At 57.0% G+C, this 11,958-nt stretch overlaps 1 protein-coding gene across 1 annotated transcript in view; it reads left to right on the forward strand.

Annotated features, from left to right (window-relative positions):
• The window catches only part of ZMIZ1 (zinc finger MIZ-type containing 1), a 208,884-nt gene that overhangs the window by 192,582 nt on the left and 4,344 nt on the right, over positions 1–11,958 (forward strand). The window contains 11 exon segments of the mRNA XM_006154898.3: positions 533–715; positions 1,659–1,736; positions 2,246–2,420; positions 2,900–3,041; positions 4,232–4,442; positions 5,623–5,728; positions 6,703–6,863; positions 8,371–8,438; positions 8,737–8,805; positions 9,246–9,490; positions 10,470–10,636. Coding sequence (XP_006154960.1) covers positions 533–715; positions 1,659–1,736; positions 2,246–2,420; positions 2,900–3,041; positions 4,232–4,442; positions 5,623–5,728; positions 6,703–6,863; positions 8,371–8,438; positions 8,737–8,805; positions 9,246–9,490; positions 10,470–10,636 — 1,605 coding nt within the window.

An 11,958-nucleotide genomic window follows, 5' to 3' on the forward strand; every position in this document is an offset into this window, starting at 1 on the left:
CCGTTTCTCTCCCGGGAAAAGGACCAGCTTGGTCCCCCCAGCCTCTGCATGAGTAGCAGGTTCACAGCGGCCTGGAACTGAGCACAGCATGCTTTCCGCTCAGCATTGGCTGTGGGGACAGCACTACCTCGATTCATCCTCAGAATGCAGGTCACCTTCCTGGGAGAATTAGCTCTGAACTGAACACTCGGAGGAATACAAAGGGGGCTGTAGAATGAGCCTGCGTAACGGCACAGATGAGAGTCTGCAAGAGTTGCCAGAGTTGAGAGGCACGTGCTCCAGGAAGAGTGGCATCATGGGAGATGGTCCGTGAAGCAGACAGGCTGAATGTCATGTCCCTGGATGCTGGGAGAAGAAGGGGCCTCAGGCAGCAGCTGGTGTAGCCTCTTCTTTTTATGGGTGGGGAGAGGGGCACATTTTATGGGTGGGAAATGGCACCAGGCAAGGAGGTAGGCCAGGTCCTGGCGTGAGGGCAAGCGGATTGGCCACTTGAGCCTACCACCTTTCCCCTGTCCTTTGTCTGCCTCCACAGCCCAACTATGGAAACCAGCAATACGGACCAAACAGCCAGTTCCCCACCCAGCCAGGCCAGTACCCCACTCCCAACCCCCCGAGGCCGCTCACCTCTCCCAACTACCCGGGGCAGAGGATGCCAAGCCAACCAAGCACCGGGCAGTACCCGCCCCCCACAGTCAACATGGGGCAGTATTACAAGGTGAGCCTTTCCTGGTTACTCCTCACGTCTCTAAACCCATCATGTGATTCTGATTCCTCAATGTGTCCCCTGCACACACCAAAGGCCGGCAGAGACTTCTGCTGTCCCTGCCATGCTCAGAACTAGCCTCCCATGGCCAGAAAGTCAGATTGGTTTTTCTTAGTTCCTGTTCTCATGCGTCTTGGGTGATGGTTTCCATTCCCCTTTTCTTATCCATGGCGCACACAAGATAATAAGAAAATGCATTTCCTAAGGTATTTTAGTTGTACTTTCCTAATGTGTTCATGCTAATGCTAATGGTATTAGGTCCTTCTGAACTCTGTCCATGGGCGGTTGGGCACCGACACGTTATAAGAGTGGTGTTACTGCTCAGTTTTGAATCTGTTTCTTTCACATAACATGAAATCATTGATTTACTGCCGCAGAGGCCTGTGGTTCTCACTGCAAGTGGCTGGCTAATATTCCACCCAGATAACCACATCGGATGTTATGGCCCCCTCTCTGTTAGATTCTTGGGTTGTCTCCAATTTTTAATTTTGTCATAATACTAATATAAATATCCCCAGGTATGTAGTCTTTTCTTTCTTGGGGATTATTATAAATACGTTCTCAGGAATGAAGACGATGCTTCACTGTTTCACATTCATTTAGCAAAGAGCATGCTGGCATGGGATAACCCACCACACGAGTTGACCGTGCCTGCTCCCCTTCAGCACACGAGGTGTTGCTGTTTTGATAAACCGTCTTGCTAGATCATTAGCTGTGCACAGAGAGAGGCAAACGCCGTCCCCAGGGTGGCCTGCCCTGGCTGCTTCTCCCAGCCAGGCACTGCATGAATCTCTTTAGCATCCCTGGCTCCTGGCAGATTGGGATCGAGAGGGAGGTGGGCTTCTGACAGCTTTTCTGCCTTTTAATCATGGTGTCCTTTGTCGTGTTTCAACAGCCAGAACAGTTTAATGGACAAAATAACACCTTCTCGGGAAGCAGCTACAGTAACTACAGCCAAGGGAATGTCAATAGGGTACGTCCCGGTTTTTATTTAACAAAGCCTGACCCACAGGCGACTGTTGGTAAGAGTGCTTGGGTCCACAAGTGGGGGTACCCGGAAATGCCCAGAACAGGGTGGGTGAACCAAGAACAAGTGTGGGCCTGGCCAGTCCTGAGAGAAGACAGGTGGGGACCAAAAGAGATGGGAGAGTGCCTCCTGGGGCCCTGGGCCATGGTGCCGAAGGCTTCAACTCCATGCAGCGACCCCAATAGCATGTGGATGGAGGGTGCGGGACCTGAGCAGAGCTGAGCCTCTGTGTGCTCATTTGGCAAGTGGGTGGGGGACTTGGCATCCACCTGACCCTGGAGAGCTTATGGTTTCAGGTGCAGACGAAGGGAGGAGGAATTTCCCTGAGAGAGGCTCTCCTCCCTTGGAGGGGCATAGCCCGGGAACCCTAGAATGAGTGGGAGGTATGTCCCTAGCCATGACCCCTTCCATCCCTGTGACCCCTTAACCTCTATGTGATTTCTCTTCCCCTCCAGCCTCCCAGGCCAGTTCCTGTGGCAAATTACCCCCACTCGCCTGTTCCAGGGAATCCCACGCCTCCCATGACCCCCGGGAGCAGCATCCCTCCCTACCTATCCCCCAGCCAAGACGTCAAACCACCCTTCCCACCTGACATCAAGCCAAATATGAGCGCTCTGCCTCCACCCCCAGGTGAAGGACCCACTCTGCCTCCCTCAGCCAGGAGCTTCCCTGGGAGTGGATGGGGAGGGGGGACCTGAAAATCAGACTACTTGTGGGGATTGGGCATGCAAAAAGGGCAGGAAGGCTTGAGAGCAGGTCAGCCTCATCCAGAAGGATGTTGGAGGTGGGCCTGGGCTGCCCACAGCCCTTTTCACCCCCCTGCCTGGGTGGCTGAAGGCTGGAGGAGACTCAGTTCCAGCTGCGGCAGGGGCCGGGAGGAGGCTGGGGCTTCCAGAGCAGGTGCAGGTAGGGAGAGGCTGCGTGGCCTGGGTGGAGTCAGGTGGATGATGGAACCGGAGCTCCCTGGTGCTTGGGCACAGCCGTTCTCTTGCCACATGCACCTGTGTCCCTCTGAGCATGCAGCCCAGGGAGTACTGCATGTGATCAGTAAGTCTCACCCAAGGCCCCAGAGCCTGTGCCGTGTGGCTCACCAGCTCCTCTCCCCCCAGCCAACCACAATGATGAACTGCGGCTCACGTTCCCTGTGCGGGACGGTGTGGTGCTGGAGCCCTTCCGCCTGGAGCACAACCTGGCCGTCAGCAACCACGTGTTCCACCTGCGGCCCACGGTCCACCAGACGCTGATGTGGAGGTGAGCATCGGGGTGGGCATCCAGCAACCCCACCACGAGGGTGGCCTTCTGCGCAAGTGGTAGCCTTCCTCTGTCGAGAACCACTGACTGGGCCCAGCCCTGTGTGAGGCCCCAGGCATGGTGTGGGGAGCCTGCAGGCACAGGAGATGGGTAAGCACCCAGGCATCATGGGCAGGGAGCAGTCCCCAAGAGAGGCTGAGAAGGAGGGCATCCTCTCCAAGGCCCCGAGTAGGCAAGAGAGACCAGCAGGCAAGAGCACGGCTCTGGCCAGAGCCAGGAATGGAGAAATGGGCTGATGTGGCAGGCAGGGCAGCCAGGGACCGACTTTCTGGAGGGCTGCTGCCTGGACAGATGGAGGGCCGGGGTCTGTGTTCAGCACGTTCCTCATTTTCCTCATGTGCAAACTTCTCCAAACTGGAGAAGTGAATTGACTTGCATGAGTTCTCACTGCTAGCAAGAGGCAGAGCTGGGCCCAGGGCTCTTGGATGCCACAACCATTCTGTGGGCATCTTCACCCCTGGGTCCCGTGTCCTCAGGCAGAGCTCACATTGTCTCACTGTGCCTATGCCTAGAGCCTCCTCGACTTCCCCGTGAGCATCTTCAGGGTGTCTGCACAAGTTCACTCTCACACACACTGCTGTTGCCTCTGCCGCACGCCGTAGTGAGGCAGCCAGAAGCAGAACTGGCCCTGCTCATCCACTGTTCTTCCCAAGCCCTGCAGGGTCATTAGGCACACCTGCTCACTGCTGCTCCTGGTGACTCCTTTAGCACCCTGTCTCCAGAGCCCATTACTGGGGATCAGACACAACACCAGAAACAGCCTGGCCTGGGAGGCTGCTCCCAGCTCTCCCAGCAGTAATCTGGAGACGGGTCAGCCTCCTAGCTGGTCTATTTTATCAGCGTCAAGTTTTGTTACTCTGTCTGTGCTGGGGATGGGCGTGCGGACAGGCGGCACCTTGGGGGGAGGGGGGGCTGGGGTTGGAGTGCATTTTGACTGGGAGTGTGTAGGATGGAGATGTCCAGGGTGAAGGAGGAGAGCTTGAGAAGGCTAGGAATGGTTATGGCCTGGGATGGGGTCCCAAGGGACGTGGGGCATGGTGCATTCAGAGGAGAGCAGCCTGGCTCAGGGTCACAGAGGCCACAGACAGCCCCTTGCAGAATGGCTTAAGCCTGGTCCACCCGCACCCCAGGTCCGACCTGGAGCTGCAGTTCAAGTGCTACCACCACGAGGACCGGCAGATGAACACCAACTGGCCAGCTTCGGTGCAGGTCAGCGTCAACGCCACGCCCCTCACCATCGAGCGCGGCGACAACAAGACCTCGCACAAGCCCCTGCACCTCAAGCATGTGTGCCAGCCCGGCCGCAACACCATCCAGATCACCGTCACGGCCTGCTGCTGCGTGAGTGTGGGGGGCAGGCCCACATGGCTGCCCTCGCTGCGGGCCACAGGGCAGCAATACCAGGCCCCTCCCCTGGTCCTCAGCTTTGTCCTTGGGTCACCATCCTTACCATCTCCACAAATGCCAAAGGGATCTTAGAAACGCACCCCCACAAACTTGCAGTTCCCTGTCTCCCAGGACTGGAATCACCTGGAAACGCAGGTCGGCCTCCAAAGCTACCATGTTCTGGCTTCAGACTTGGCCTCTTTTTTCTTTTAAGTTTTTGCCATAGGATGTGTGCACACCAGAGAAAGAGAAGGAAAGTGAGAAATCATCCCCCGGGGCAGATGGCCATGCTGTAGTCCCTTCTCCATTCTCCTCTCAGGATTTTGGGCACACACGCACCTGTAACTGGAGTGATTTTTTGAGCACCCGGTTCTGGGACTTAACCCCTGGTCAGCCATGTGGGAGTCCAGCGCCTTAACCACCACTCCACCTGCTGGCCCCGGTTTGTTTTGTTTTGTTTAATTGCCGCAGGGCATGTACACTCTCCAGACTGAGAGAGAACCCCCTCAGTGAGTCAGTATGGTCACACTGCAATCCTTTTTCCTCCCAATCAGGATTTGGGGCACACACCCACATGCATATACCCACCAACTTGTTGGGGAGACTTGCAGAGAACTAAGTGCCTGCCCTTGCAAGCATAGAGGCACCAATGCTACACAGATAGGAGTCTCAGGACCAGGGGCGCTATGTGAGGCTGCACGACTGTCCACGAGGAACTTGGTGGGTGAGGCGTGCAGTCCTGGCAGGCTCCCTGAAGGAATGAAGGCAAGGAAGAGCCTTCTGACAGGAAGGGCCAAGGACACTTGATGGGAAGCAGTGGTAGGGGAGTTGAAGTCAGGGCAGCTCTGGTCTTGATGGCCTGTGTCCTGTAACTTATCCTGGAGTAGGAGGGTGTTTGAGGTCTAAGTTCATCTTGTTGACTAGAACAGAGATAGCTGTCCCCACGTGGTGACCCTGGCCTGAGTGCCAGGCTCTTAGGATGTGTCCTGGGACTCAGGGGCACTTTCTCCCAGGTCCTGGGGGACCTTCTCCTAGGGTAACACCACTGTGGAGTTGGATTGGGAGTGGAGAAGCTACAGGTAGGGTAGGGTGTGGGTCCAGCAGACCAGGACTGAGCTCTGCTGTCTCTCGGCAGTCCCACCTGTTCGTGCTGCAGCTGGTGCACCGGCCCTCGGTCCGCTCTGTGCTGCAAGGCCTGCTCAAGAAGCGCCTCCTGCCCGCGGAGCACTGTATCACGAAAAGTAAGTCAGCGGGGGGTACAGGGGTGAGAGCCCGACTAGGCACCGCCCAAGTTCGGGACTGACAAGTGGTCACCGTTCAGCCAGGACTGACCTTGACTCTGTGCATGTCACCACTGGGCCTGAGCACCAGGGTCTACCCCAGATCGTGCCTCCTCTGCGGCTGTGGTGAGGAGCAGATGAGCCAGGTAATGTGAGGCCTGGTCACCTGTCCAGTGTGAAAGAGCTGGCCATCTAGCCTGTGAGCCAGGACAGACACATGTACAACAACGGCACAGGCTATGAGGCAGATTGAAGCAAAATGCCGTGTTTACGACAGTCCAGGTGGGCAAGGCCTTGAAGGGAAGGGAAGACTTGGAGAAGGGGGCTCTTTGCCAGGTAGGAGGCCTGGGGGTGGCGTCCCCACTGAGAGACCTCACAACACCTCACCCATAACTCCAGAGGGAGGGACGTGATCAGACCTGAGCTCTGTGCACATCACCCCTTGGCCTGTGGAGGAGGCACCAGGACGCTGACTGCTGGCCCCACACAGGGAGGCACACTGCTACCCCTCCTGCCTGGGTTGTGCGTCTTCAGATTGCCCTGGGCCCTCGAGCTCACCAGGCAGTGGTCCACTTGTATTTCCTCACTCGCAGCACTAAGTGTGGCTCACCTGAGGGGGCTTTTCACTGACCCAGTGAATCCGAAGTGCCACACTTTGCAGTCCTCGAGGCAGGGCCTGTTCTGCAGAGATTGGGGGACCACCGGGGCCACCATCTCAGGCACAAGCACATCCCATGTGGAGGCTGCTGTCCCAGGGTGCCAGAGGGCACAGGCACCCGGCAGTCTGATCACCCTACTTTGAACCTCCCCAGTGTTTGGTGGGGCAGGCAGGGAGAAGTATGTTTCAGCTTCATGAGGGAGTTGGGGGTGCACAGCCCGGCCACCTCTCAGGCCCACCCCACCTTCCTCAACTGCCTGTGCCTCTTGCTCCACAGTCAAGCGGAATTTCAGCAGCGTGGCTGCCTCCTCAGGCAACACGACCCTCAATGGAGAGGATGGCGTGGAGCAGACGGCCATCAAGGTGTCCTTGAAGTGCCCCATCACATTCCGGCGCATCCAGCTACCCGCTCGAGGCCATGATTGCAAGCACGTCCAGGTAAGGTGTCCCAGGAGGTTCAACTTCAGGGGGAGCCACCTGGTGGCTGTCTGGGAAGGCAAAGGGGAGGCACAAAGAACAGCAGGCCAGTCCATGTCCCAAAGGTTGCCATGGTGACTTCACTCGTCTCAGCCATCACTTGTCCTTTGAGTGCTTTCCCTTTGGGCTCAGGACTGGGTTCTCGGGCCTGTAGAAATAGGTTGAAGCATCCCCTGCTGGCGGATGGCAGGTGCCAGCTGGGAACCCTACACATACGGCCACAGCTAGTTTGGGACCCGAGAGCAGGGACACCCCTGCCTGGCCCACTGCTGTGTCCAGAGCCTTACCCCAAGCAGGAGTATAAAGAGTGGCTATCGCAGTCTGGACAGACTGACAGCACATTGCACAGAACGTGGGCAGCCCAGGCTGGGCCGGGTGCTGCTCAGGAGGGTCTCTCTGAGGAGGGGTATGAGAAGCCATCCCTACAAGAACCTAGGGTGGGCTTGCAGAGGGTACCTGGGGTCCTCAGCCTCACCCTCATTCATACTTGATCCTGAGGTCTCCCTAGCAAAGCAGGAGCCCCTCCTCCAGAAGAACAGTACAGGCAGGATGGACCTTCTGGGCACTTTATTTATCTGACGTAGATTGACAGGTGGATCAGGTTGGTCTTTGGGGCCTAGGCTGGGCCGAGGAGTGGTTGGAGGTCATGTTGTTCCTGGCCTCAGTGAAAAGGGCTGTCATGGGGCAAAAACAGTGATCAGGAAGACTTCTTAGAGTCCATGGGCTCAGGCGTCTTGAGGCACAGCGAGGTAGTATCTAAGACTTAACCTGTGAGCAACAGAAAGGTGGCCTGGTGGGGTGGCCCAGTGGCCCAATGGTTAAAAGGAGCCAGATGGGAACAGCAGTTAGCGTAATGGCTATGTCGTTGGACTCCCATGTAGTGACCGCGATTCGCATCCCGGACCCGGTGGCTTAAAACTCACGCTGGGCGTGTGTGCATGCGTGCCCAAGATCCTGAGAGGAGAATGGAGGAGAAGGGATTGCGGCATGGCCATCCCCCCGGGAGGGGGGGTGATTTCTCGCTTTCTGTCTCTCTGTCTTTCTGGCGAGCACATGCGCCCTATAGCAAAAACCTCTCCAAAAAAAAAAGAAAAAAAGAGCCAGATTCCACGTGCCTGATTGCAGTTCTAATTGGCAGCTTGAAAAACACACCAGGCTCATGTACACGCATGCCCCAAATCCAAAAGGATGGAGAAGGGATTGTGGCATGAACACAGCCCGTTGGGGGGCACTTTCTGTCTCTCTGTCTCTCTGGCCAATGTGTGGGCAACCCTCTGGCAATTAAAAAAAGAAGAAGAAAGAAAGAAACATGGCCTGGCTTTTATTCCCCCCAACCCCAGCCCTGGGTCTCCCACTACCTGTTTGGCTCCGTGGTAGCAAAGTCTACCCAAGAGTCCCCAAGACACAGCTGGGTGGTTTCCCACAGTTGTGGTCTCACGCTCGGTCTGTCTGTCTCTGGTCTGTGCAGTGCTTTGATCTGGAGTCATACCTGCAGCTGAACTGCGAGAGAGGGACCTGGAGGTGTCCTGTGTGCAAGTGAGTGACTCCACCCGGTGGGGGCTGTCCCTGACCACAGTGGGCAGAGCTCCTCCTGCCTCCCCCCAGCCCTGCTTTCTGCAGTCTGGCTACCTACCCTCAAAGCTAGCAGAGAACCCAAACACAGCGGAGGGGCTCAGACTGCAGGACTCTGGATGGTCTCTTTGAATCAAGCCATTGCAGAGACTTGGGTGCCTCCCATAGTGACCAGCAGCAGGGGTGGCTGACACAGTGGGGAAGAGAGGGCTGTGCACCTCCCAGGCCAAGGAACAAGGGCAAGCCCTCTCTCCTTTTGCAGTAAAACTGCTCTGCTCGAGGGCCTGGAGGTGGACCAGTACATGTGGGGGATCCTGAACGCCATCCAGCAGTAAGTGGGGCCCTGGTATCAGGAAGGGCAGGGGTGGGGATGCAGCCTGGCTGGAGAGGTGAACTTACGGACCACACTGACCCCCTCCCCTGACCACAGGCCACTCACTCATGTCCCTCACCTCTCTGCAACTGTGGGCAGACGAACTTTCTAGAGGGACAAAACGGTGAGAGCAGGAAGCTAATGGTCCCTGGCAGCTGCTCCCAGGGTTGGGAGGCCTTGAGGCGTGCTGCTCCATACCCAGCTACTTGCTTTTCCTCAGTCTCCCCATTGCTCAGACACATATAATAATCCCTGCCAGGCCCCTGTCCTGTGCAGTGTGTGGTGAGGGTGGGGGCAGGGGGCCTCCTGGAAGGACATTTCGGTGTCTTTCTGAGCTGGAAGCACTTGTGCCCAAAACTGGCATCCTGGAACCTCAGCTCTGCCCTGTTGCACCCCAGCTCCGAGTTTGAAGAGGTCACCATCGACCCCACGTGCAGCTGGCGGCCGGTGCCCATCAAGTCAGACCTCCACATCAAGGACGACCCAGACGGCATCCCCTCCAAGCGGTTCAAGACCATGAGTCCCAGCCAGATGATCATGCCCAATGTCATGGAGATGATCGCAGCCTTGGGCCCAGGCCCGTCCCCGTACCCACTCCCACCTCCCCCCGGGAGCGCCAACTCCAACGACTACAGCAGCCAAGGTGGGAGCTGTGGACAAGGAGTGGGAGACAAGGGCAGCCCTGAGGCCCAGCAGGGAGCATAGGATTTCTGTGTTGCTGGTTGGGGTGGGTGAAGAGGCAGAGGTAACAGACCCCCCCCAAAACAGTCTCCGAATCACTTGACTTGGGGCACAGCGGCCCACGTACTGGGGCTTCAGAGCCTGCCTTGCAGTGTTGTACAGTTGCTGCTGCATCCTCAGCTGGTTTTCCCTGGGGCTACTAATGGGACACGCTGCCTGGAGCTCTGGGCAGTTCCCCCCCACCTTTCCGTTTTTCTGTGACATCTCTATTATCCTCATCCCTGGGACATCCATCTCCCTCACACACACCCAGAGACAGAGTTCAGGCACCTGAGCCCCAGCCTTTGGCCACCAAGGTCCCTCTGACTGACCCAGACCAAGCTGCACCCTTGCTGCCACTTCTTCCTAGAGCATGCCCCACCCTCACACAGGCTCTCTGACTTGGTCCCGAGTGCTTCCCAGAGAGGTTAGCCCACCAACCAGATTCTCTCAGCATGCCCAGGGCCCCAGCCTCCCACGTGCTGTCTTCTGGCCCTCCCATCACCGCATAGTGGTGGGCACAGTGGCCACGGTGTCCGGTGCAGCCTTCCTCATGGCCTTGGAGTGCCTGACCACTTGCCCTGGGCCTGGGCTTTCCCCGTTATGAAACGTGGCCCTGCCGGGGAACAGCTCAGCAGACCTGGCTAGCAGCCCAGATGTCAGCCTCAATCCATGTCCTCCCACCCCTCAGGAGCCTGGCCCACTTTCTCTGCTCCCTTCCCCACTGCCCCGTAGCCAGAGAGCTGTACGTGTCCTGGGCCTCCAGACAAGGCTGCAGGGGTTGACTTCAGCCTGGCAGGAAGGAAGGGCTTTTACTTGGCTTTTTCTCTCACGTCCCCTGTTCCCTGGCAGAGCCACCTTCCCTCTGGGTGACTGCCCTTCCTCATCCCTTCCCTCTCCAGGCAACAACTACCAGGGCCATGGCAATTTCGACTTCCCCCATGGGAACCCTGGTGGGACGTCCATGAACGACTTCATGCATGGGCCCCCCCAACTCTCCCACCCGCCAGACATGCCCAGCAACATGGCCGCCCTTGAGAAGCCCCTCAGCCACCCCATGCAGGAAACTGTGAGTATCTCCCCCTCGTCTTCGACTTCCCACCTCTCCCTCAGCCCACCCCTCTCCCTAGCCTCTGAGGCTGCTGGGGGCAGAGGGCTCTCCCTGGGACGTTTCCGATGTGTATACCCTGGATTCTGCCAGGCAAAGGGAAAGACTAAGAGTTGGATGGGGGCTCAGAAGGAAGTGAGAAGCCTGACCAATATTGGGTCATGGCCCGTCGGCATCCATGAACTTGGCTATTTCACCCAGGACTTCATTGTCTGGAGACAAAGGACACTCCAGACCCTTCCTCTGCACATGCTCTGTGCATATACACAGGCATGCACTCACATGTGCATGTTCACACTCTGCACGCACCCTCCCAGCACTCTCTTTTTCTCATACTTTTACACTGATTTAACATGGTTCCAGCTACCTAGAATGTTTTCCCCCAAAATTACTTATTTATTACTTATTCCCCAAAGGTCTGAATCTGCAGGTTTTACCACCTCCTGCAAAAAGAAATACTACAAGTCAAATTATCCTAATCATCTCGTTCACTGCTTATCCTGCTTCACATTTCGTAACATACTCAGAAAGCCCCTTTGGAGTAAGGTACCCTGTGCTGGCCACAGGCCTTCCCTTCCTGTGGCCCCAGTAGCAATGGCTGGGGCTGCCCCTCGTCCTCTCCTAATGAGTCACTCAGTTTAGCAAACATTTCCTCAGCCATGCATGGACTGAGTTTCAGCCAAGCAGAAGCAAGACAGCAGTGCCTTGTGCTAAGGGAGCACAACCTTTGGCAGTGCTGGAGGAGGAAAGGCAGTGGGTTAGAGAACTGAGGGCCTGGCAGCAGGTAGAAGGGGTCCAGGTGTCTCGCCAATGCCTGGCAGTAGGGTTGGGGAGCCTACGGAGAAGGCTCCACTCCAGGCCTCTACCTTCTGTGTCATGGCCTGGAAGTGGCCTCTGGATTGTGCTGTATTCCACATGCCTGCCTCAGAACTGGCTTGGCCACTGGGCCAGGGGCTGTCTTGTGGGCCAGCACCACCTTTTCTCAGCAAAAGTGAACCAGTAGCTGGTGGGACTCCAGTCCAGGTGCCCACGCAGCTCTCCTTCAGGACCCCAGGTTACCACATCTAAAACAGCTGCTTTGTGGAGCTCTGACTGAGTTGTCCACATTATTCTCCACCCCATGCTGCTTCCAGCTTCTGGGTACTTCTCTCCTGGCCCCCCTTCCTTAGCCCAGCTCCCCAGGACCTGGGCATCCCACTCTTAGGAGACACCCAGCTCACACCCCCAGACAATGCATACCCTGATTGCTGGCACTGAAAAATGGCGGTAGGGATCACGCATCA

Source organism: Tupaia chinensis, unplaced genomic scaffold, assembly GCF_000334495.1.
Source record: "Tupaia chinensis unplaced genomic scaffold, TupChi_1.0 Scaffold000424_1, whole genome shotgun sequence".
NCBI lineage: Eukaryota > Metazoa > Chordata > Mammalia > Scandentia > Tupaiidae > Tupaia > Tupaia belangeri.